The sequence below is a fragment of the Rhinolophus sinicus genome, chromosome 17 (genome assembly GCF_057876585.1).
Source record: "Rhinolophus sinicus isolate RSI-liver-muscle chromosome 17, RSI-T2T, whole genome shotgun sequence".
Classification (NCBI taxonomy): domain Eukaryota; kingdom Metazoa; phylum Chordata; class Mammalia; order Chiroptera; family Rhinolophidae; genus Rhinolophus; species Rhinolophus sinicus.
This window is the reverse complement of record NC_142517.1, coordinates 144,353,220-144,379,886: the sequence shown is the minus strand read 5'-3', so window position 1 is coordinate 144,379,886 and position 26,667 is coordinate 144,353,220. Positions and strand designations below refer to the sequence as shown.

Below are 26,667 nucleotides of genomic sequence, written 5' to 3'. Positions count from 1 at the left end.
CTCTCTTTGACTTTGATTTTGAAGCTTGGTATGTAGATTCCCTGGGTCCCCCAGGTGTCCGACTCAGGCGTCCTAGTCTGGCGTGGTAAGATGGTGAGCTCCGTTGTCAGGGACCATGCTCTTTCCATCCTGTGCCCTGCGCACCTGGCTGAAGCCCTCTACGGGCCCTGTGCTTGGCAGGTGACAAAGAAGAGGCACAGATGTGGTGTGGTGTGATGATAAGACAGCTGTGGAGACAATGAAGGCGTTAGGAGGAATGACCCAGACGCCATCCAGCATAGGCCAGACGCAGCCCCGGAAAGTCCCCGAATTCCCGTCAAGGAACTCTGGTTGCCTCTCTCCAACGTGGTTTCAAAAGTTGCGAAACTTCTGAGGCATCCGGGCAGCCGCTGGCAGGAGCCGGTCCGTGTTCGAGCTCCCACCCGGGGGCGACTAGGCCGCAGAGCAGCCCAAGGGGGTGGAGGGGCCGCCCCGTGCTGTCGTGGTCTCCTAGCGAGGGAACAAAAAACCGAAAGCAAAAGCTGCTTTCTGGCCCCGCCCTGCAGCCCGGCTCCGCTAGATTCGCGTCCTGCTAACCGCCGAGGGCGCGTCTCTCCTCCGCCATGGCAAGTTGCTTTTGCTTTGGATTTTGCTGGGCAGGGTCGTCCCCGTCCCGACGCTACGGTCCCCTAGAAGGATGCGGGGACGGGCGAGGGCGCGGGGCGGACCCGGGTGGCGCGCGGAGGGGCCCGGGGCGGGCGAAGAGCCGCCTGCCCTGGAGGCAAACCAGCTAACAAATGTCGCCCTGCCTTTGGGCCCCTGCCCACCTGCGCGTGTGGCAGCTCTAAGCGCGCCTGAAATTCACAGCTGGCTGGGCGACAGGCGCAGCTCCAAATGAACGGAACGCTGCGCCCACTTCCCGCACCCAGTGTCCCATCGTCCGGGACGCAGATGTTTCCCGTCGAGGAGTCGCTTCGCAGGCTGTGTGAGGGCTTAACTATTGTCCCCTCGCGCCTTAGTGAACAAGGGAGGAGGGAGTTACCCAGAAATGGACGCCATACTTCCTTTTCAAAAGGGCCAGCAAGAAGAATTCACACCAGGGAAGCAAGTTGGAAAGACTTCCTGATGTCTTGTCTGCATTAGTGGGAATTCTTCTCTGTTGCGACCTTTATTCTTTCTCTAGACACTAAGGGCTCTGTGTTTCCACCCTCTCTGCTGGCTAGCAAGAACAGTTAGCAAATTCAAAAGTTAGCCTTGGGTGTTCTTTCCATCAAGCGTTTGAAAGCAGTGGCTTGGCCTTTAATTCCTGGTCAGAAATGTTAAGGTCCCGGAAATGCCAAAGCAGTTGTGAGGTGCAAGTGTGATTTTGTTTACTGGGTGACAGTAAAGGCAACGCCAGTGAAAATAAACAACTGATTTTAAGAAAAAAATAAAATAAACGAATGCAGTCAATGAACCTAATTATCTCTGCATAGTCGCTTAGTTACAAAATAAATTCAGTTTTTGTTTATATCTTTTTATTTCTGATAGGATGGTCAGAAATCTTTTAAAATCTATTATTGGTACAGGGAAAATACCATCACCTTAATACCTCTTGGCTGAAGTGCTGCTCTTGTTTCAAAATCCTGTATCTATGTGGTAGTTCTTGAAAGGCCTATCTCCATGATACCCCTTTCTTAAATGTGGATGAAAGAGATTTAAGAGCCATCAGAGAGGAGTTCCTTTGTTTTCAAAGATAAATGTAGACACTTGAATAAAGAAATATGGCATTCGTATTGATGAGGGAAAGGTGGAATGAGATTTTCTGAATTTAAATTGATTGAAAATTTTTCTTTGACATTGATGAAGAGCAAAAAGAAAGCTAATTCACTAGCCATTTACCCATTGAGGTTGGTGTGGACTGTTAGAGCCAGAGGTGTAATAATCAAGACAAATCTGTGAAGTCAAAGTCCCTGAAAGTCTGACAAATGTCTTTTGTCGTTTTTTTCCCCTCTGCTGGGAAGACTTGTTTTGGGATAATTACATCTTACCGCTTGCAGCCAGGATGGAGGAACACTTTTATATATTTTTATGGTTTTCTATGCAATCTAGTTGTCCTTGAATATTTTAAGAAACTGTTTTCCTGCGTTAAAAGTACCTTCCATAACAATTAGTGAATAGGTTAGTGTGAGTTTCCTTTCCAGGAGACAGGCCCTTTGCTTTATGTGCCCAACATGAGCCATTTTCACCTCCCATTCCTGATTCTTTGCTTTTGCTGTGAACTCTTCTTTTGCACTTTTAACTAAATTTGACCATTCACTAAAATTTGACCCCAGCTTCCAAGGCCTCTCTTTTATGAAACCTTCTTTGACTGCTTTAGAAGAATTCCCACTATTGCATATATTTATTGGGTATTTTGGTGTTTTATTGTGAACGGTCTTGTAGCCTACTCAAATTGTTGGGTGTTGATCTGTTTCCTCTTGTAGAAAAATACATCTCTTTTTTGTGTGTGTGCTTACAAGCTTTGTTGAAATGATTAATGTAAGTGTCTGCCTCTCATCCATAAGGTAAAGGTCATTTTTTCTTTAAACGTTGGTAATCCTAAAGCCTGTCCAAGAGTCCCATACATAATAAATGCTTAGTAAATTTTTGTGGTGGAACTGAATTTCAAGGCAAGGGATATGGTCATTTTTTGTGTGTGTGTTATCTGTGGTACCCAGCATATTGCCAAGCATAGAACACATGCTTAATGAATACTGTGTTTGTTAATTGATTAGCTAATTTATATATTATGTTATATTTGGTTCAATGTCATGTGTATTTTTCATTTTTCCATTTATAGGAAAATGTTCCTGGTAGCTATGTCAAATGGATTCTCTCTCTCTCTCTCTCTCTCACTCCCCTGGTATTCCATAATGTACTCCAAATCATGGCACATTTTAGTATGCTTATGATCTTTAAGCTGGGGCCCCTTCAAATGCCAGAAAACGGGGGGACTTGCTCAGGGATGCCAGGACCCATACTAACAGGTCAGGTTCTTATAAGGTTGTCGCTTTCATTGTGTGTGTGTGTATGCGTGTGTGTGTGTGTGTGTGTGTGTGTGTGTGTGTGTGTGTATACACATATGAGTAAAGAATGTGGGGAGACACTGGAGCAGTTTTTTTGCCACTAGACTTTCAACTAATCTTTCTGTTTTTGGTCCCTTTTTTCATTTCTGATGTTCTGCCATGAAGGTTGTCACCTTTTCACTGCAATCCCAGTTCCTCCTTCTGGGTTAGTTCCTTTCCTCTGCCTTATTCTTCCACATATTTCGAAGTATTTTCAGTCTTTCAGAAATAAGTTGAAATCTCTCCTATGCTGATTGCATCCGTTACCTGGGTTTATTCTCTTTTTAATTCTATTACTTTCATTTTAAGGTGCTCGGGGGATGGACAGGACACTGTGTGTGTGCTTACACTGTTTTCTTAACCTGGGAGGTCAGAAGTAGTTTTCCTGTTCCTAGTGGTTTTCCTATTTCCTATTCCCTGAGTATAAAATACTCTCAACTGAGAGCCGAAAACATCTTTGTGACCTATTAATCATTACTTGGGCCCATAAGACATTTGTCCTTCCTAGGGATAATTTAGGATACATTATGTCTGCGCTCTGGTACAATCAGGCTGGACTGCCTGCAGAAGCACTGGGAGAAGCATATGGGTCCACTTCTCTTAATGGGCTTGGGAAGAAATTAAAACATTTAAATAGAAGCCCCTTAACTGGATAATTCAAGAAGTTCAAAGAGAGCGAGCCTAGGGAAAGATTTATTTGCAGTTGGTACTTTGTGCCCTGCATGATGGTAGGGTCTGCAATAGCATATACTCGAAGTGGTTAAATTCCATCTTAGATGTGTGCTAGAAGGCAGGATTTATTCCACTGCAGTCCCAATATCATTGCCAGGTGTTTTTTTTTTTTTTTTAATGTTCAATTTTTCCTGATTCTGAATACAAAGTGTGGGGATGTGTTTCTTATTGGCTTCTGTACTCTGGATTCCACAATTAGGAAAACATACAGCCATCTTTTGTGGTTAGCTTGACTTTTTAAAAATTTTAAAAATTTATATCTCTTGATCTTTTCCTTTGTGACTTCCAATATTTTTATGCCTTTCTAAAATCAGACAAATATTAACCAGTGTTTTTCATGTTTTAAAAAGGAAGGGCCAGCCCGGTTGGCTCAGGTGGTTGGTTGGCTCAGGTGGTTGGAGCACCGTGCTCCTAATGCTGAGGAATCGTCTGTTCGATTCCCACATGGGCCAGCGAGCTGCACCCTCTACAGCTAAGATGGTGAACAACAGGTCTCACTGGAGCTGGGCTGCCGTGAGCAGCCGGAGATTGGCGTGCGCTGCCGTGGGCTGCTGTGAGCGGCCGACCGAGGACCAGCGACCACTGCCTCAGCTGGGATGAGCGCAGGCTCATAATACCAGCAGGGGCCAGGGAGCTGTGTCCTACACAACTAGACTGAGAAACAACGGCTTGAACCGGAGTGTGGGAGTGGAAGAAGAGGGAAAAAAGAGGTTCACTTTTTACATTTAAGGCTGAATTTCATATAGACTTTAGATTGCTATATGGTAGGAGGCAAGGATCTATCCTTACAGTATATATTTTTAAAGTACCTAATCAGCTGCACTAGTACCTTTATTGAATAAAATAGCCTCTCCCACTGGTGTGTGATGTTGCGTATATTAAGTAGAATCTTCCATATTTAAAGAGCATCCGGCTATTTCTCTTACAGGCATCGGTTTTGAATGTCAGTGAATCCAAAGCATATGAAAGAACAGTTGTAGTTGCTGGTCTTCCTGTTGGCGTTTGGAGTGATCTGTTACTGTCCACAGTTGTGAAGAGTCACTTCCAAGATATTAAGAACAAGGGTGGCTGTGTTGAAGATGTGATATATCCAACAAGAACCAAGGGAGTTGCGTATGTAATATTCAAAGAAAAAGGAGGTATTTTCAAATCAAATTTTTGTAATGTTAGAAATGCTTCTGTAATGAAATTAAAAATTGAATTTCATTAAAATGATTCATGGGATTGATAAAGTTTAAAGTAGCTTTCTAAAAAATGTTCTATTCTGAGTATAAAAGTGGCACACTATTGCACTAGAAAGAATATGTGTGAAAATGGCTTGTGATAAAGTTGCTAGTAACTGGCAAATTCTTGAAGGCTTCTTTCTATATTTTGAATAGTCTATTTGTTGGGATAAAAGTGATACAATTTATTGTAGAAAACTTGTATAATACAGAAAAAGATAAACAAAACCCACAGAACTGATCTCTAATCTCACAAAATAATCCCAAACAAGATAACTACTTTGGGAATTTTGAGGTGGCTTCAGCAATATAACTATACTGTTTGCTTCTCTTTATTCAAACCAACAAATAGATAGTCTAATGTAATGTCTGCTTTATTACTGGTAAAGTAGGGTTGCAGAGATATAGCTTGGAACTCAGATCAGGGTGAGCGATTGTTTTCCACCTCCATCCCTGACATAGGAGAGGAAGTGGGTCTGCTAGAGCGTACTCACCCCTCCTGCCTCATGGAGTGGCAGCCTTCCTTATTGCTAAGTTGGCTGACAGCATAAATTGCCAGAGAAAGATGGGTGTCCATACAAGTCTCTTGGAGGTAAAAGTACCACGGAGGAGAAAAAGAACTTGCTCTGCTTGAGGAAAGACAAGATTCAGAGAGAGAGAGATCCAAGAAACCAAGGATTCCCTGTGCCTTTATCTGTCATCATTATCGTTAAGTCATTTTTTTTCAATGGGGATGCTCAAGTAAGAGATGGCAGGAAGGGTTTCTTATTATTTCTCTAAGGGGATTATAGTGTTTTCTTTCAGAAGTTGTATATTGAGTTGGTCACTCAGAGAGAGAAAGAGAGGGGTCATTTATTAATTCACTAATATTTACTGAGTGCCTGTTACATCTGACCTATGAGTGAAATTATATGGTTTTTGTCTTTTTCTGTCTGACTTATTTCACTTAGCCTAATACTCTCAAGATCCATCCAGGTTGCTCAACTTCACATGCTGTCTGTCTTGAAGAACAAGGAGGCCTGTGTGGCTAGAGGGGAATGAGTGAGGGGGAGAGTAGTGGAAATACAAATAAGGGAAATACAATCAAAACTACAATGAGATACCACCTCACACCCATTAGAATGACTATTATCAATAATACAAGAAATAAGAAGTGTTGGAGAGGACATGGAGAAAAGGGAACCCTTACACACTGCTGATGGGAATGTAAATTGGTGCAGCCACTATGGAAACCAGTATGGAGAGGTATCTCAAAAAAACTAAGAATAGAATTCCATATGACTCAGCAATCCCTTTTCTGGGTATCTACCCGAAAAATTAGATAACACTTATTTGTAAAGATATATGTACCCCTAGGTTCATTGCAGCATTATTCACAGTGGCCAAGACATGGAAACAACCCAAGTGTCCTTCGATAGTGACTGGATAAAGAAGATGTGGTATATGTACCCAATGGAATATTACTTGGCCATAAAAACATGAAATACTGTCATTTGTTTATATTTATATATATTAATATATAATATGAGTGCTATGAAAAAACATAAAGAGGAGTAGAGGGATATAATGTGATGGAGAGTGCTATTCTAGATAGAGTGGGCAGGGAAATACTGTTTAGGTGTCATTTGAGCAGAGACCAGAATGGAGTAAGAGAATGACTCATGTAGATAAGGGCATAGAACGTAGTTGGCCAAGGGAAGGACTGGGAAAAATTCTCTGAGAGGGTAGCATGCTGTCTGTCTTGAAGAACAAGGAGGCCTGTGTGGCTAGAGTGGAATGAGTGAGGGGGAGCGTAGTGGAAGATGTGATTAGACGGGTAGCTGGGGGCCAGTTTAAGTAGCTTATAGATCAAGGCAAGGTATCTGAATATTTTTCTGGGTTAGAGGGAAAGCCACTGGAGTGTTTTGAACGGAGGACTGACAAAATGTGACTGCCTTTTCCTGGATGGTCGGTCTGGTCTGTCAGCTGTGTGGCGAATAGGACCTGCTAGTTGGCACTGGTTTTGAGTAGGGTGGGAGCACGGCAGGTGATTAAGAACTGATGGGTTTTCAGGATTTGCTGAAGGATTAGGTGACCTTTGCTGCGGCGTGGAACACTAGAGGAAGAGAATGTTGGGATGGGGGACAGTTATCAAAAGTTGAATTTCAGTCACTGAGATGCCTAGTAGGATAATGCAGCAGAGATTTCCATGGGCAGAAGGGAGAAAGGTTGAGGCCGAAGATAGAGTTTTGGAGGTGATACGTGTAGAGATGGTATCTAAAGCTGCTGATCACCCAGGGAGTGGGAGCAGGTTAGCAAACAGGTATGAGGCCTCGGGCGTGGGGCATGCCAACATCTGGAGAATGGGAAGAGAAGAATTAGCAAAGGAGACTGAGTAGGTCAGCCAGTGAACGAGAGGAAAACCAGGACAGTGTGCTCTCCTGGATTCAGGAAGGTAAAGTCTCCTTAGAGTGATAAATAACAAAATGGGGAATTGACTTTTAGGTGACACACTCACACACACACACACACACACACACACACACACACACACACACAACCTACTATGTGTGTTTTTACAAGTATAATTAGGATCATATTTACACATTAAATGAATTGTAATGTTTTAAAGTAGAAGGGAAAACTTTTTAAAAGTTGAATTTAGAGGAAAACTGTAGGAAAAAAATCTTAGGCATTTTAAACAATAGAGTTGAACATCTTTTATTTAAAATACTTATTAATGCATTATGCCACAACCACTTCTAATGACAGTGTTTCCACTTAGTTGCAGAGAATGTCATCAGAAAAAAGAAACACCGTCTTGCAGAGAAGTTCGGACCCGTGGAACTCACAGTCTCTCATTTTAGAGAAAAGGTAAGGTGTGGTGCTGGTAACGCTGGATCCCATTTCTTCTGCAAAGTGTTCCTTACTTAAGAGATACAAAGCACTCTTACCCCGTGACTTTTAGGAAAGATAATGCAAACTCTCTAACCTGAGTCAGTGTGAAAGGCCAAACCCGTGTGTTAACATGTTTTGGTTACTACCTGGTCTGTTTTTATGTTTCTGTATGTCCCACCTGATGCTTTTAAAGTGAGTGAGCTTTCTGGCTCTCATGGATGATGTCAGGTATCTACTGCAAGACTTATTTTGGGAAAAACAAAAACCCAATTAGGCTGAACATTAAAAAGAAACTTTGAAAAATGCAGGAAAGTTTTAAATAGGAGGAAAAAGTTAAAATTCAAAGCAATGGTTTAAAACTGTATTTGTTAAGAAACCCAGGGTTCTGTGCAGCCATTTATGAACTTCAAACTTGGAGGACTCTCTAGGGGGCTCCCTATCCCCAAAGCAGAACCAGAACACTATGTGTCTATGGGTGTTGCTTAAGACTTTGTTTCAAAAAAGCGTTCTGCCTCTAAAAAATATTTGACCACCTCTGTTTTGGGGAATGCATTGAGGGACTGTGAATCCCAAATTGAACATTGTGGCCCGGATGGGGTTGTGGGATCCCTTTGGTGGGCTGCCAGTCTGTGTTAGGCAGTTGGGGCCTGTTTTAGGGCAACTGCAGCAGGGACACAGTGGTAGAAAAAGAATGTGTTTATGTAGTCTGCTTGGCAATATTTTTTTAATTTCTCTCTCTTTAATTTTAGGTCTTCAGCTCTGTAAAAGCTATTCTTGACCTATCCGTTTTTCGGAGTCAACTTGTTCTGGAATATCTGGTAGTGTTCCTGCAAAAGGAAATTCCAACTTTATGCTTCAGTCGTTTGGAACGCAATGGAAGAATCTCTGTTCAGGGATCATTTCTGGCTATCAAAAAGCTCAAAGAATCTTTGCTATTAAAAGCAAGCCTTCTTTTAGAGAAAAACAGGAATTTTATCAGTGAGGGGGAAAAGTGGAATAGACAGAGCCCTGGAAGAAGCCTACAGAGAAGTAGTACCTCTCTGCAATCACTCCGGTCCTCATTACCTGAGACTACTAGAAGTGGAGAAAGGCTTGTTCTCGACACAGATGTTTTTCTTTACCTGAAAAAGAAGACCAAGATTTATGAAGACACATTGAAAAAATTTCATGTTCTGTGTCAGGAGAGAGTGAATGGTGAAATTACCACAATTTGCATAAAAAATGCTCAACATGGTTCTCGGCTAAACAATGAAAAACGTGTAAAAGAGTTCATTGAGGAATATTCTCATAATCTACACTTTGAGCTTAGAAAAGAGACATTTGTTTTGGAAGGAAAGGACAATAGAGAGAAAATAAATATTAAGTTGGCATGTGAACAACTAAGTTCGAGGTACCTGAAGGTTCTGATTAATTTTTATGAGACACACATTGACATTATAGGATCTTCTTCTGACACTTACTCATTTAAAAAGGAGGTCATGAAATTAATAAAGCAAAAAGTTAGGTAATAGATTCTCAGCAATAGTGATGGTAATGGCCGCTGCTTTCCCTTACCAAGCAGTGAGGACACCATGCATGACGCCAGCTTTACACACTTTATCTCGTTTAATCCTTGAGACCATCCTTCATCGTAGGCGCTGCTTTCCTCGTGTTATAGGGGAAGAAAGTAGGATTTGGGGAAGTTAAAACACTTGTCTGAGGTTATCCAGATGCAAGGAATGGGGCTGAGGTCAAACCCAGTCTCTGACTACAAAGATAGTATCTTAGGTATAAAACTTGGGCATACATCTCACTACACTTTGAAGAATTCTCACTTTCTCTGCAATCCCAAATTCTTCGAAAAAGAAGTAGCTTATTTCTAACATATGAGAAGTTCAGATAATGATGACAATGTCATTGGCAATTTCAAACATTTACAAAGTTTGTGTTTACTCCAAATAGAATAAGAATGCTGGCAAAAGTCACTTGAGAAGTTACTTAGATGGAAAGTATTTCTGATGCAGGTAAATCATTACTTGAGTGAATCTCATTGATACAAGGCTATTGGACATACACAACATTTTTATTGCTGGTTATTTACCTAAATAAAAATAAAATCTTGGTTCTCTTGTTATAATTATGAGGAAAATGTAGTGTCTTTTTTTCTTTCTTCCCCCTTTTATAATTGTGTTGTTAAAGTAACAACATTTGAGAGGTAAGCGTATGGATGATAAAAATAATTACAGATGCTATTTGCCAGGCATAATTTTTAGTGCTTTATATATCTTTATTCAGTTCTGACAGCAACCCTAGGTGGTCTTGATCCCATTTGCTTAGATATGGAAACTGACGCGCACTGATGTAATTTAACCCGTGTTCTTAATTATTGTACTGTGCTTCTCCCTTTTATAGAACTAGTATTCCACAATTCTATTTAAACAGTTGAGAAGTCTTTCCTTAAAGGTGGCAGAAGGATTTGAAAATTCTTTAGTGATGAAGGGAAGCCAGAGCTTGTAAGTCATTCAGTTGTCTGTGACTCCCCTGATTTTAACTTTGGGTTTAGCCAATTTGAAGTATGGGGCACTGTAGAGACCCTCCTAGGATAATAAAATGTGTACATCGTGCATAGCTCTAAGTAAACAAACATGCTTATGATGATTAGAATTGTTTCTATCAGTAGAAAAGTGTAAAAAAAAATCTCACTATCTGCTTTAATTTTTCTCAGCCATCTAAATCTCAAATATGTAAATAAGTTCTATTTCTTTAAATATGACGTTTCATTTCTGTTTGAGTAAACACTTTTATCATAGGAAACTGCTATTTATGTCAAGCGCCCAATAATGCATCTTTAAGTTAAAAAGGGGTTTCATTTTTATTTTGCTCCAAGGACTTTGTCTCAGTCTGGATCCACTCAGGAGAGAGAAGGCCCCCAGTAATTTGAACAGAGAAAGTGTAATATAAAGAATTGTTAATTATAACGGATTGAAATAAAGAGGGGATGGCTAGCAATAAATAAAGAGACCTCTAAAAAATACAGGAAAAACAGACATAAGGAACAGCTTAGATAGAGCACCCAAGGAAGAGCACCCCAGCCCCCCACCTCTCCCAGGACTGCGAACCAGTCCTTGCTGGAGGGCTTGTGCAGGAGACCTTGCTCCAGATCCATCCTCTAGGGTGCTGGAGGACTCTCTTCACAGGGGTACCTCACCAGGGCACTCCATTACAAAATGCATAAGGGGGTTGCTAAGGGGAGCAGCTAGTGGCTAGATGACATTGGTTACTGCACACTGCAGGCCTCGAGTGCTGGGGAGGCCTGTGTGCCAGCGGCTGGCCCCTAGAGCAACTGCCACGATGCAAGCTAGGTACTGGGGGAGCCTTCTCTGCTGAGGAGCTGGATTCTGGGTAGCCTGCCCATTGAATGCACTGAAGCAGGAACAGACTTGTCTCCTACAGTGACTCTCCAGTGCCCTCTACTGAGAAAGCTTAAGGTCCTGTCAGCTACGAAACAGGCCCCTTTTTAAAGGGCCCAGAACTATTAGGGAGTAGGCACATAAGATGAATTTAAGGCTGAGTCAATAAATTGAGAGCTGGCAGAGTTTATATTTGATACGTACCAAGGCTTTCATTATTACCACAAATTTAATATCAATAAAAGTCTTTCAACAAAGAGCTGGATCAGAATAGTCTCATTCCATGATGTGATAGAAATTGAATACTAATTGCTTTAAAGATACAGGTATAACCTCTTTGAAAAGACTGTATTTCACGTGTTTTTAAATTTTGCTGTCCATTTTAGAGTTTAACAGCACTCTTCTTATAATATGCTAGTTGTGTAACCAATTTCTACTCTTAATAAAAATTGACTTTTTTCACCCAAAAGTGGTATTAGTGATTGTTATTAAAATTTAGATTTGAAGGTTACTGATGCCCAGGCAGATGATGTGAATTCCATCTTGTAGTCAGGCCAAACCCTGTTGTATGTCTGCCACTGAGAGAAAAACCTATTGTTTAATTAGGTCATAAGTTGATACTTTTCAAAGAGGCTCTAGGTAGTGAGGAGAACCACTATCCGGGTATAAAAGGAGATGTAGGAATTTAAGATCATGATGGACAAAGGAGAAGAGTGAGAGAACGGACTCTGAGGCATTTAGAAAAATTCATTCAGGAATTTTTGTAGAGCTCATCCTCTGGGCCAACTATTTGGCTGGTTTCTGGAGACAGAAGTGGGGCATAAGACAGAATGTTCACCAACTCCTTAGAAGTTATGCCTAGTCTGGCAGAGAAGGCAGGCAAACCATTGAACTGCTTTCATAGTGCTTGTCATAGAAGTACTTGGCATAGGGTTGGGGGGAGTCAATTCTTACCTAGGATATGTTAGTCATTTCCATATTATTTCATAATTCTCATAGAAAAAGATAGTATGTGTTCAAGTTTTAGTTACCTTATTATTGAGGAGTAAACTAGCAGAATGCCAAAAATGCCAAAATTGGTTCAAAAAGGACACTAGATAGGGAATTAAAAAGTCACTAGGGATGAATGGATAAAGAAGTTGTGGTATATATACACAATGGAATACTATTCGGCAGTAAGAAAAGATGATATAGGAACATTTGTGACAACATGGATGGATCTTGAGAGAGTAATGCTGAGCAAAACAAGTCAGAAAAAGCAGAGAACCATGTGATTTCACTGATATGTGGTATATAAACCAAAAACAACAAAAGAACAAGACAAACAAATGAGAAACAGAAACTCATAGACACAGACAATAGTTTAGTGGTTGCCAGAGGGTAACGGGGGCAGGGGGTGGGGGGTGGGAGATGAGGGTAAGGGGGATCGAATATATGGTGATGGAAGGAGAACTGACTCTGGGTGATGAACACACAATGGGATTTATAGATGATGTAATACAGAATTGTACACCTGAAATCTATGTAATTTTACTAACAATTGTCACCCCAATAAATTTAATAAATAAAAAAAAAAAAAAGAAAGAAAGAAAGAAAAAAAAAGTCACTAGGGAAAAGCATATTAATAAAGATTGCTAAATTAGGAACAAAACTGATCAATGTCCTGATGTCGCTTGAGCCTCACGGGGACATCCAGGAGAGGACTTAACCGAGAGCAGCAGTGACCAGGTTCTTGTCTCAGTGCAAGAAAGAATTCAAGATCAAGAGCGAGACAGATGCAGGAAAGCGAAGGCAATTTATTGAAAAGGAAAGCACACACTTGAGAGGAAAGGGCTGGCGAACTCTGAGAATGAGTCACACAGAGGAAGTCCCAATTAGGGGTATTTATCCCTCCCAGGGTGGGACTTCGTGACCTCCTATTGATATATTCGTTTGTCTCCTCCCCCTGGGCAGGACCCTCAGATGCATGATGGGAGTCTTAGTAACTGCAATGCAAATGACATTAAAATGAGCTAAGTCAGGTCCCCAGTTATAGGGGACCTTGCTGGGTGAAACTCAGCACTTGGACCACTTCCTCGCATCAATATTGGCAGAGGAAAGTAACGCTTTCACTTGAGTAAGTTCTCTTCCCTATTCTCCACTGACCCCATCTCTCTCATCTTTCACCTCTTCCAAATCTTACTCCTTTGGCCTCAGTGTCCTCAGCCGTAACCTGAAAAGAGTGCCTATTTCACAGGGTTATTATGAGTTTCGGAAATCATGTTAAGGAACAGATATTCAAACCTAGTAGTTATTATTTGAAGGACTTGGTAATACCAACACCATAAGAAGGGCCCAGTGCTTGGAATGCCTCATCTCAGAGCTGGCACCGATATCGTACTCAAGGTTGGAAAACAAACAGTTGCTCTGGACTTCTTTCTCTTTTCTCCATTTGTATGGCCACTACCTTAGATCAGGCCTGTGTCATTTCTTATCTGAGTTAGTGGGTTCAATAGCAGCCCCCCCCTCCCGATTTGCATTCTACACTACTGTAATTAGCTCCTACCTGAGCTGTTGCAACATTCTGACTGGCCAGCTCTCGCCACCCCCATGCTCTACATGCACCTTATACACCACTACTAGATTAACTAACATGTCTAAAATGATAAGTGGTATTTGGGAGGCTTAGACTGGCTGGTGTTAATTGTCCTACCCTGAAATTTCATTGCAACATTTAATCTTTTATCTATTTACAGCATGTGTTACCTGATGGGTACAGATTCCTTATGCTCATAAAAGTATTTTGTCATACATTAACTAATATTTTGGTTTCTTTAGTGTCTAATTTTTAGTGTGAATAAGTTTTTCCTCCCCCCCCCGCCCAGAGCTAGTAAGCATCACTTATAGGCAGCACTCTTGTCGAAAAACACTGCTTATGTGGCAGAGATTGCGAACATGGGTTTTGTAGCTTGATAGATCTAAGACTGAATTTTAACAACACTACTTACTAGCTTGTGACTTTGTTCTTTCGGTTTCCATATCTATAAAATGGGGATAATAACTATGGCCTCATCAGATTTTGTGATAATAAGATGAAGTCCTAAGCCTGGGGCTTGGCTCCTTGGAGCAAATGGAAGCCATTCCTGTAATTCCTGTGAATTGTAGGAAAGAATGAGCCATAGTTCAGAGTACATACAATTTGATGATTTGAAAAGTATTTCTTATGTTATGGGAGTCTCGGTTCTTCCTGCCTACGCAGTGAAGAATCAAAAGTCAGCAAGCTGATTAATATGCAAACAGGGTTTATTAGTGATACATTCTCAGGGAAGAGAACGGGCCTAGCTGGGGTAGGGGAGAAGGAGAGATGGGGAGACGGAAAGAGAGAAAAAGAGAGAAATAAAGGGGGAGACAGCACGAGTGCCAGAGAGCGTGACAGCTCTTGTCCTGGGGACTTACAGTTTGCTGGGTGGGGTGAGGGAATTACATACTATTGATTCGGTGGGAAAAGTGGTATATGCTCTTCCATGGGAGGGCGTGATCTCCTAAAATGGGTGAAGGTCTGTTGACAGATCTTTCCCTTGCTGCAGACCACCTTTTGCCATCTGCTGTTGTAAAAACAGATATGAGGCTGGAGGCAGTTAATCAAAGCTAGTTATGGGCTTTTCCTGTGGGCACTACGGACCCCCTCCCACCCTCCTCCTTCTCCTACATTTTCTAGCTTCTACCTAACACTTACATTTGCTTTTGCTTCAGGCCTTTGTCTATAATAGGAGGCACATAGTCAGAAAGACCGTGCTTGATGTTACAAAAGGTCTCATGAAAGAGAATGCCCTCGGAAGTGGTCTCCCCTTAAGTACAGAGGTGTAACTGAAGCAGTGTTCATTGGTTCCCAGCACTATTTTGGGAGGCAATATCAGAATGACATCTTGATGTTTTTCTTGCCTGGGGAAAGGGGGAGTGGTTTCTGTCTTGGTTGTCTACCATAGGTGACTCCATCTCCAAATCCCCTAAGAGGGAGAGCTCTGGCTTTATTATGTGAAGCCACACTTGACTCTAACTTTCTGCCTCTAGTATACAGGATTGCCTTAGTTTTCAAATTTCCCCTTTGATCTTCCTCCCTTCCTCCCTCCCTGGTTCCCTCCTTCCATCTCTTCCTTCCTCCCTTCCTTCCTTTCTAGCACTGAGAGGCAGGGGGCAAGGCACTGTACTCCCACAGTTAGCGTAATGTCATAAACCATGCCACAGTCAGGAAATTGCTTTAATCCCTTTAACTGATCTATTCTGTTTTATCATTTGGGGTATAAAATAAGATTATATTCTTTTAAAATATTTAAACGAATGATACCAATCATTTTATCCCCATTATGAGAAGGCCCTTCTTTTTTTTCTGGGGTCCAGTCTCTGTAACTCTAAAAGCCTAGGGATACTTCCTTAGTGGAATCGTAAGGCCTGATGGAAAGAAAACCTGGTAAGCCTGCCCAGCTTGCTACAAGAACCCATCCGTTTCACAGGTTGTCTCTAGTGGTCTGTCATTTCAGCGTGTTAACCTAAATAAAGAGGTAAACTGAAGCAAGCTCAAATGACCAGAAACTTAGTTTATTGGGGAATAACAGAGGAACAGTAATTTGAAAAACCGCATGCCCCAGCAAGCTACAGGTGAGTCCATTGCAGGTTTGTGGAGGGCTGTATTTGTGACAAGGCGTGCAAAAAGGGGGAAATCTCGCCAGAATCCAAGCAATAAATTCATTGGCTTGAAGATGACAAGGGATTCTTCTGGGATGTTCATCGATCAGTAGAAAAGTCGGGGTCTTTTATAAATCAGGCATTTACGGGAAATCAGCTTCTTAGTTCTTACCTTCTGTTCTTCTTAGGGCGCATGTGTGAGATTCCCCATTTCCTATCCTCCGCTTCCGTTTCAGGTTGAAATCCTTTCACTAGTGCGGTCGTTGTCCTCAAGGTGATCAAGACCTGTGGCCATTGCTGATCTGGTAGTAGCAATAGTTTCTGCTGGTGAGGCAAGAAGACTGCCTGGGCAATCTTCACTACATGCCCAGATAGGCCGGTTCCCAGTGATATGCATCTTTAGGGACAGTGCTCTCTCCTCTTACATTATAGTTGGTTGTCATTATTTGTGGATTCTGTGTTTGTGGGTTCGCCTACTTGATAACATTTATTTGTAACACCGATGCCCAGACATGCTCAAAAGTTAAAAATGAATTGAGTGGCCTGACAAGCACATTCCCAGCTGGGGCTGAATAAGGTGACCCTCTGTCTTCCTATTTCAGCTCTCTCACCGTAAACAAGTGTCCTTTTCATGGCATTTAGTGCCATGTTTTTCACATTTCTGTGCTTTATTGGGGGTAATTTTGCCATGTAACATGGCCGCCCAGTGCAGTGCCATCTAGTGTTCCGAAATGTGAGAAGACCGTGATGAGCTTTACGGAGAAACACATGTGGTGATACACGTCAGTCAGGCCTGAGTTATAGTGCTGTCGGATATGAGTTCAATGTTAATGAATCAGCAATAGATATTAAATAAGGCATCATTAAGCAGAAAGACACATAAAGCAAGGTAACGTGGTGATGGGTTGATGAGAGCGTTGTGACCCAGGTTTGTGGGAACCTAACCCTGTATTTCTCCTAGGAGTGACGGCTCAGTATTATCAGCCAATTCAATGTTCCTGGTAACTTTATAGGACAAGACTACCTGGAACAAAGGGAACTGACATTTATACAGTCATTTCCCTAAGTGTGCCCATGGTGTCAGGGAGAATGAGTCAGAAATTATCCTTTTGTAAGAACCAGATTCTCTTAGTTTCCAGAGGGTCAGCCTGCCCCTCTTGCTGTTCTCCAGTGGGCTGGTACCATGGAAGGAGCTCTGTCTTCCTTGTCACTGCCACTAGCTGGGGTGGGTGGTGGGAGGTGTGGCACTGGGTGGGAGGAGAGTGCAGCTCACCTTCGCCTCTCTCAGGCAGCCTTCCACCAGCCCCGCGCCTGTGGTCTCTCCTTTGGGCTCAGATATGGAGAAGATTCCTCATTCTAGCCTTAGAATGATTTCTACTGGGAATATTCACTGTCTTGCTCTCATCTCCCCAACGTATAATTGCAAAAAATAAAACAATCTGACACTGGTACATTTCCCAAGATCGGAGCTGTCTGTCCAGTTGTAGCCAATGTCACCCTGATAGAGAATGATTTAAACAGTAAAAACAGTTATCCAGAGGTCCTATCCATATTATCCCTAGAATAAAACCGGAGGCTTTATTGCAGAGCCAGGAGTAAATCAACCCTGCCCACAGTCAAGTCAGGTTTGAGCCGGGCTGGAGATTGAATTAATGTTTAATCAAACTATATTGGATTTTGTTACTGAACCTTAGCTTTTAATGAAGGATGCAAAGGTGGCAATGTTCTAAATGTGGAATTCTCTCGACATAGTTGAAAAGATTTCTCACATGTATAAGAGACCAGTCTTGAATTGCTAACTTATTCTATGCTGAGTATTTATGTATGAGGGACTTTGAGGACAATCACTCAGTTTTCAAGAGATGGGGTACAATAGATGTATATCTTCTCCCTTTTCACTTTAATTCAGTTTCTTCCAGGAATGCATTTTTTAAAAAATGGCTTGTGGCAGAGCAATGACAATCTTAAAACATAAACAAAAATATTTTTACAGCTTCACATTTTAGCAGGAAATGCATGCATATTCATATACTCATAGATGTGAAAATTATTCAAGGTAAACAAGCTTTGTTTGATTAGGTGTATCTTTTCTTGCCCTTGCTTTCTTTTTTATACCAATAACACTTGGTATAATCAATTATTATTTTCAAGTATATTAATTAATTTAGTAGATGTTGATTACATTTAAGTGTCTATGCCTCCCTTTTCTTGCCACTGGTGCTATGTCTCTGTCTTAAACATTGTTATAATCTGCGTGTATGGTTTTTCTTTTAATCTCATCTTTCCTGTTCTTTCATCATCCTGTGCAATGACAAAAGCAACTATAGATGTCCAATGGCTGTTAGAGAAACTCCTGTTTACCCTGCAAATACAGCAATGAATAAAATGGAACAGTAGCAGTTTGAAATAAAGGGGTGAATGAAACAATAGGGGTGTCTTACAAATGGCAGCAGGACTTTGTAGTGTAAAGGATAGTAATGTTGCTTTGAATGATGGACTAGGCCATCTTCCATGATAGAAAATATCATGAGGAATTGACTCTGACCTTGGCATTTAAAAACTGTCTTTTGTCTTTCATTATGATAAAGAAGAAAATAATTCCTTTCTCATTGCTGAGTAACGTGTTGTAAGAAATATGCAGCTACAAGGTCATGCAGCATGGAACTATTTACATCAGAATTATTTTTCTGTTTCTTAATTGGTTTGAGAATTAAAGACAGTTACAATTTGAAAAACCACTAGAGGGCGCCAGAACCCTTTGTGAAGTTTTTTTTTTTTTTTTTTTTAAATTGTCCTGGATCTGGAGCACAACTCTAACCCACATTTAGATCAGCTTGCAAATTTGAGAATTCAGTGTTCATCTCACTCCACAGATGTGATTACATATCTATTTGAAATTTAAAATCACAGAATTTAGAGAGTAACCTGTTATGCAGTAGAAGGGTCTTAAGAGATCTATTATCTAAATACAAACTATGGACCTTGTTTGGATCCTGATTCAAACAAACCAGCCTTAAAAAGATTTGTGGGACAACTAAGGACAGTTGACTGGGCAGTGAATATTATATTTAGGGAAGTATTATTAATTTTATTAGGTGTGCTAATGGTATCTTGTTATTGCTAAAAAATTCCTTTTAAATTATATTAGAGATACATATGGAAGAATTTTTACACAAAATTATGATACCTATAATTCATTATAAAATATTCCACAATAAAGTGTGTGTGTCTGTATGTGTGTGTGAAATAATAGATGAAACAAGATTGACATCTCGATAATTGCTGGAACTAGGGTTCATTATATTACTTGTTCTACTTTTGTGGGCGTTGGAAAATTTCCATTAAAAGTAAAAATAAAAAAGCACAAACATTATTTTCTCACAATTTATATTGATGATCTAATTTATGATAATTTATGGCTGATGTATATTTCTCAGGTTATAAACTCAGGTATACAAGAAAAGAACAATCTTTTCCCCTGAAGGATAGCAGAATATGCCATTCCAAAATATGACTGCAGGAGTTGAAGACATTCTACCCCAAAATATGCAGCTTTGGTGTATTGATTGTTTTGAGCTGTAGGAACTTGAAAAACAGCAAGTGCAGGGAGACACTTTCTCCAAAGTCCCCTTACCTGCCCGAAGACAGATTCTCTAAAAGGAACTCAATTGTCATAAATTCTCTCTCAGGAGTTTCATCAACCTGGGAAGATTAACTCTTACCACAGGAGAGGAGACTAGACGTCTACACCACACCCAGACAAAATTTGTCACACACTATCAGATCTCCCATCTATTCTTCTAAGGGCCCATTCATCTTTTTTTTTTTTTTAAATCACTTACTCTCCCCTAAGAGTTCTACCACCTTCCTTCCCTTTCCCTATTATAGTGGCATTTAAGCCTGCATCCTAAGCTATCTTGAGGAGTATTCATTTTTCCCTGGGTATCTCTCATGTATATATGAGTTATTCATGTTAATAAACTTCTGTTTGTTTTTCTCTCGTTAATCTGTCTTTTATTACAGGGGTCTCAGCTGAGAACTCAGAAGGCTTGAGGGAAAGTTTATTTTCCACCCCTACAACCCTATAATTTAATTAATATTTTGAGTTTCTATTCTACTAGCTATCAGAAACTAAATATCATTTAATTCAGAGTAATCTCACATTGCACTGAGTCGAAAACTTCACTCAAGATAATGTTAGTTAATTCTGGCTTTTCCCACCTCCTTCTGCACTGCAGGGTCTAAATCCAGTAGAATTGCTGAGCAAAAGACAGCAAGTGGGAAGTGGTGATGGTGAGGTCCTGGATTGTTGCCTCTGTAGTCAGACATACAGAAAGACAATCTGTCCTGTCAGTTTGTCCTGCAGGTGACAGCCACGTTGCTTGATAACCATCTGCAAGGCCTCTCCAGATCTGCCTCTCCCCATTTTTGCTAAACCTCTCTTGGAATGGGAAAAAAACATCCAGAGGTTTTCCAGGCTTCCTTACCCTGGCTGCTTAGCCATTTCTACTCTACTTTTTGTCATGGAAGGCCCTGAGGGACTTCTTTAGGACACTTGCCCCTTCCACAGGCTTTATTTGGGGACAAAGTCACAATTACTTTCTGCTTTCCAATCTCTTTACAAATCTGGGGCTTCAGGACATTCTCAGAACAGAGGGGCATACACATGTCCCCTTCTTAAGGAAATAGCACAATATCCATCACCTCTCCCTGAAGCCTTTGGTGTCTCTGTCTGCTCGGGTGGGCAGGCTTAGCAAATAATCTTCTATAATGATTGCTTATGGCATAAACAAGCCCAAAGTCCTTCAGAGTGCTGGATGCAGAGGAGGGTCAAAGGATAAGGAATTATGAAGAAATGTTGTCATCAATTAATATAATAAAATGTTATCCTATTGAATAATTTTAATGTAAACTTACCACTTGCTTCTCAGAAATAAGTTAGGGAAGCAGTAGGTAAACAGTGGTTAAGAATGTGGTTTCTGGATTTAAATAAACCATTGTTCTAATCCTGCCGCTGTATCTTTCTAGTAGGGATCAGGTACAAATTTGTTTTTTGAAACTTCCATTTTCTTATATATAAAACAGAGGTAGTAATATCTAAACTGTTTTGGAGAGGGTAAACAGAATATATAGAGAAAGTGCACAAAGACAATTTGGCCCTTTGTATGAAACAAGTAAATGTCAACCATTTTTATTCAGAATAACAAAAGCAGAAAAAGCCACATATGTAATTTTTGCATGTGGTTATTGGACCTTTTCCCTAGAACTTCCCAAGTTATTAGATCAGGTCTTGCAGGACCACAAGGGAATTTGGGTGCAGCCCCAGGAAACAAACTGTTATAATTTAGAAAAAAGGTTCTGTCTCTAGTATCCCACTTATAGGTATGTAGAGACTACATTCTCCTGGTATGTTAAGAAATAACTGCTTAACTTTCATTCCCAGTGTGGCCCATCCTTTATGAACTGTCAGTGGAAAGGAAGCAGATGAAAAGAGGAATTCCAAGAGGATAATATCACCATGGCCTCGTGAAACAGGCGGGAAGAAACCAAACAATTTATAGTGGACAAGCTTCCAGATGTTTGTAGCCAGGACTTTCTGCTCAGAGTGAAAAGAAAATCCAAACAAATGCCATGTTCCTTTCCTGCATTGTAAGAACAAGCAGTTGCTTTGCTAGGCTTCCTCCCTGCCACCCCCATTTCTCCCTCCTCTCACCTTTCATTTGATGGTTTAGGTATTCTGGTTGGGGTGGAAGATAAATTGCTGTTCTATTTTTCTCGGAGGCCTTGACAGTGATTATATGTTGAACTGGCTTCTGATTCCCCTTTGCTCTTGGACGTTAAATTCAACCCTCTTGGTAGAGATGTCCAGCTTTGTAATTCTCTTCCTTCTAGAGGTTGTATGGTGTTGGTAAGGTGCCAACAATTGGCTTGGAGTAAGAAAATGCACTCAGGTATACATATAGACTCTCTATCCAGATACAATCTACTAAGTATTCCTGTGTCCTCAGAGTATTACATTAAATTTTAATGTTTTACTGTTAATAAAGTTAGTTCTATGCAAAAATGTCACTCATATTCAGAAATCAGTTGCTCTCATAACACTATTTAACACAAAACTCTCAGATGGAGGGTATTTTATAAGAAATGTCTTTGGTGGGCACTTGCATTAGTTTTTATTGCTGCTATAACTCCTAAAATGGGTCCATCCAGGTAATCCCCACATCTCAAGACCCTTAATATAATCATATCTGTAAAGTCACTTTTGCCATAGAAAATAACATATTCACAAGTTTTGGGGATGAGGATGTGGATCATTGGGGGCCATTATTCCACCTACCATAGTCCACTCTTTGTCCCATAAAGATTTACCGCCATCCTACATGGAAAATACATTCACCCCCATCCCAACATCTCCAAAAATATCATCCCATAACAGCCTCAACTCAAAGTCCAAAAGCTTATCAGCTTAAAAATCCCAAATCGCATCTGGTATGGGCGAGGTGCTGGGTAATCCTGAGGTACAATTAACCTCCATCTGTGACTCAAGAAACAAGTGACCTGCTCCCCAAATACAATGGTGGGCTAGTCATAGGATAACAGATGTAGGCATTCCAGTTTGAAAGGGGAGAAAATGGAAAGAATAAGAGTCACCAGTCCCAAGCAACTTTGAAATCTGGCTGGGCAAACACTAGGTTTCAAGGCCTGGGAACAATCCTCTGTGGTTTGTCCCTTCCCCCTCTGGACTCAGGGCTCTGCCGTTGGAGTCATTCTTTCTTCTTCTTTGTGAAGGACAGCCGGTGTTTGCAGATGAGTCATTTCATAAGCCTGTTTCCTGCCTGTAGAACTTTGGGGATCTGACCACCTTCCTCCATTTCATCTTCCCTCTGTCCCCTTAGTCCGACCTGGCAGTGTTTCTGTTGCTTTAATATTGTCAAGCATCTTGTGGATCTCCTATGTATGTCGTGGGGATTTCCTCCATTAGACAAGAAGCTACTCTGAAGTCCTGGATAATACAAGCTCCATTCCCTATTGCTGATTTCTGCTGAGATAATTGAGAGGATCCAGGAGTTCCAAGCCTAATCTCGTTAAAGAATTCTCTGTGTGACTGACTGCTGTGAACTTTTGACCCTTCTGAATCTCAAGCAAAAGGTAGTCTAGCCACACCTTCAACTTTCGCTTCAGAGAATGATTTCCTGACCTTGAATCTCCTAATTCTTATGTCTTTTGAAATCTGGATAGGTTAAGTATTTCCCAAATCATCAAGTCCTAGTTTCTCTTTCGCTGAGCAATTCTTTCAATCTATCTTTTTCCTCTAATATTTTACTATAAGCAGCAAGAAGAAACCAGGCTATACCTTCAATGCTTTGCTTGGAAATCTCAGCTTCCTAGCTTAGTTCTTCATTTGTAAGTTTGCTTTCTACATATGCGTGACTGCAGGATACAATTCACCTAAGCTTTTTGACATTATATAACAAGCATCCCTCTTCCTCTAGCCTTCATTAACATGTTCCTAATTTCCATCTGAGCCTACATCAGCAGCAACTTTTAATGTCCATATTTGTACCAATAGTCTCTTCATGAAAATTTAGGTATTTCTTAGACTGTATGTGTTTTCTTCCTTCTGAGTCCTCACTAGCAGAATCATTAGCATCCATATTTCTATTAACAGTCTGTAGGCAATCTAGGCTTTTTCTATCATTCTCCTCATTGCCCAATTCCAAAATCACTTCCATATCTTTGTGGGGAGCCATGGTTACAGGTAACTCTGAGCCTTATAGAATGGCTCGGTTTATGCTTAACCTGTTTCTGCCCCTAAGGCATTGTCTCTGCCTACACCTGGAGGGTGCTTACAAGCTGCTGAGGTATGTGGTGGGAACGGCCAGTTCCTGGACACAGAGGATTGATGGCTATCGGGATAATTGGTAGATTCTGTTATGGGATAATTACTTTTGGGAGTTTCGGTGATTTTGTAGTATCTATGTAAAAGTTAAAGATTTACTTTCTCTGAGGTAATGCATATTTTCATTGTTAAACTGCACGTACTCAAACTGCATATATTGGTGATGGGAAATAAACTCGGAGCTTCAGGATCACTGAAGACCGGCCGCATCAGCATTTGTGTGAGTGTCTTTTTATCCATTCCCACTCCCCCATTTAGGTACTGATCGACTTGTGGCGGCTGGTCCGTCATATATCTTTTTATTTTTTATTTTTTTATAGCAGCACCTCACTTCCAGGTATCAAAATCTGTATTCTTTTCCTATTGTATGAGATTTCTGAAAACCTAGTGACTTAAAACAACACAAATTTATTACCTTATTGTTCTGGAGGTGAGAAATATGAAATATGTCTCATGGGACTAACATCAAAGTATCAGCAGGGCTGCCTGTCTTCTGAGCTCCAGGGAGAATTTATTCCTTAATTTTTCCAGTTGGGAGAGGCTGCCCACCTTCTTTGACTTATGGCCACATCACTCTGACCTTTGCTTCCATTTTCACACCTCCTTCTCCGACTCTGACTCTTCTGTCTCCCTCTTTCACTTATAACGATCCTTATGATTACATTGACCCCACCTGTATAATCCAGGATAATCTATCTCCCTGTTTCAGGTTCCTTGGCATAAGCACATCTACAAAGTCCCTTTTGCATTGTATGGTAGCATATTCTCAGGTTCCTGGGATTAGGAGGTGAATTTATTTGGCGGGCCATTACTCAACTTCCACAGACCTGATCATATTGAACCTCCCAACTGAAGGGGCTCCAGCGGGACATTTTCAATGGCTTTCTACTTTTTCCCACATCAAATCCATGTTTATTTTAATGGCTTTTAAAGACTGCTATACTTGGAATCGCCCCTTCTTTCTAATTGCAGTCCGCACTCCTTTCTTGCATTTAAACTCTTCATGGTCAGGCCACTCTTTGCTGGGCTTCAAGTTCTGGGCCCTTGTTTGTGTTTGTTCTGTCACTGGGGATGCCTACTCTTCAATCCATCAAAATCCTACTCATTGTTTAATGTTCATGCTCAGATTTTGCCTTTTAGTTGAGATAGTCCCTGATGACCCCGCCTTCTTTGGTTTCTCTCTTCATCTTCTAAAACATTTGTGATGTTTACACACAACTTTTATATCTATGTTTATGTATATAATATTAGGTTTTTGCTTCTATTGGAAATTTGCATAAAGTAGAAAATGAAAAATAGAGACTGACATACAAAGAGAAAGCAATAGTAATAATAATAATAATAATAATAATAATAATTATTATTATTCTCCACATTTGCTGGTTGTTTTTTTCACTTTCTTAATAAAGAAAAATTGTAAAGTTAAGTGAAGTCTAGTTTATTGATCTTTTCCTTATACTTAGCTTTTTTTTCCCCTTCATGCTTAACATATTTGTGTTTCTTTGAAAAATTTTTTTGCCTGATCTAAGATCAGGAAGATGTTTTCCTGTGTAATCAATCTTCTGGGAGGATTAATGCTTTGACTTTCACGTTTAGGTCTGTGATTCATTAGGAATGAATGTTCACATACATGGTGTGAGATAGAGATCAACATTTCCTACCTTCAGTTGATCTAGAACCACTTATTGATATGATCAATTTTTCTCCACAGTATTGCAATGACATTGTTATCATAAATTAGCTGACTGTAAATATCTAGGTCTATTTCTGGACTTAATTTTCCCCCCATTTGTCTATTTGTCTATTCTTATATGGATAACCAATTTTAATTTCTATATCTTTGTAATACATCTTGATATCTGGTAGTGAAGTCCTTCAACTTTGAAGATGATCTTGGCTATTTTATTTTATTTTTTTATATTTATTTATTTATATTAGTTTTAGGTGCACAAAACAAAATAATAGTTAGACGTTTATCATTTATATCCCTCACACTGTGTCAACCTCCCTGCCCCCATCCACTATCCCTCTGACCTCACACACAGTCAGTACATTTATTATTATTATTTTTAATTTTATTGGGGAATATTGGGGAACAGTGTGTTTCTCCAGGGCCCATCAGCGCCAAGTCGTTGTCCTTCAATCTAGCTGTGGAGGGCGCAGCTCAGCTCCGAGTCCAATCGCTGTTTTCAATCTTTAGTTGCAGGGGGCACAGCCCACCATCCCATGTGGGAATTGAACCGGCAACCTTGTTGTTGAGAGCTTGCGCTCTAACCAACTGAGCCACCTGGCTGCCCCTCTGGCAGCTCAGTAGCAGCTTGTTAAGTTGTGGAGGGTGCATCTCACTGGCCCATGTGGGAATCGAACCGGCAACCTTGTTGTTCAGAGCTCATACTCTAACCAAGTGAGCCATCCGGCCACCCAATTTTGGCTATTTTATAATCATTCCCTACATTGCACTAAATTACTAGCATTTTGACTGGGGTTACTTTGTTCTTTTTTTTAAAAATTAATTTATTTAAAAAATAGTTTAAAATTTTCAGTTACACTTGACATACAATATTAAATTAGTTTCAGGTGTACAACCTAGTGATTAGATATATGTAACTTATGAAGTGATCCCCCTGATAAAACTAGTACCCATCTGACACCATACATAGTTATTACAATATTATTGATTATATTCCTTACACTGTATTTTATATCCCCATGACTATATTCTAACAACCAATTTGTACTTATTAATCCCGTCTGCTTTTTTCTCTTGTTCTTTCATTTGGGATGTATTTCTTTGTTTCCCCATTTTGGCTGCCTCTCTG

The 26,667-nt window shown here is 40.5% G+C and overlaps 1 protein-coding gene across 1 annotated transcript; it reads left to right on the top strand.

The window, feature by feature from the left end:
* Positions 1–362: 362 nt before the first annotated feature.
* On the top strand, positions 363–10,016 carry RBM43 (RNA binding motif protein 43). Its single transcript, XM_019737494.3, has 4 exons — positions 363–605; positions 4,726–4,936; positions 7,785–7,873; positions 8,647–10,016. Exons 1-4 carry the CDS (start codon positions 603–605, stop codon positions 9,403–9,405), a joined length of 1,062 nt encoding a protein of 353 aa, XP_019593053.2. The 5' UTR covers positions 363–602; the 3' UTR covers positions 9,406–10,016.
* Positions 10,017–26,667: the final 16,651 nt, after the last annotated feature.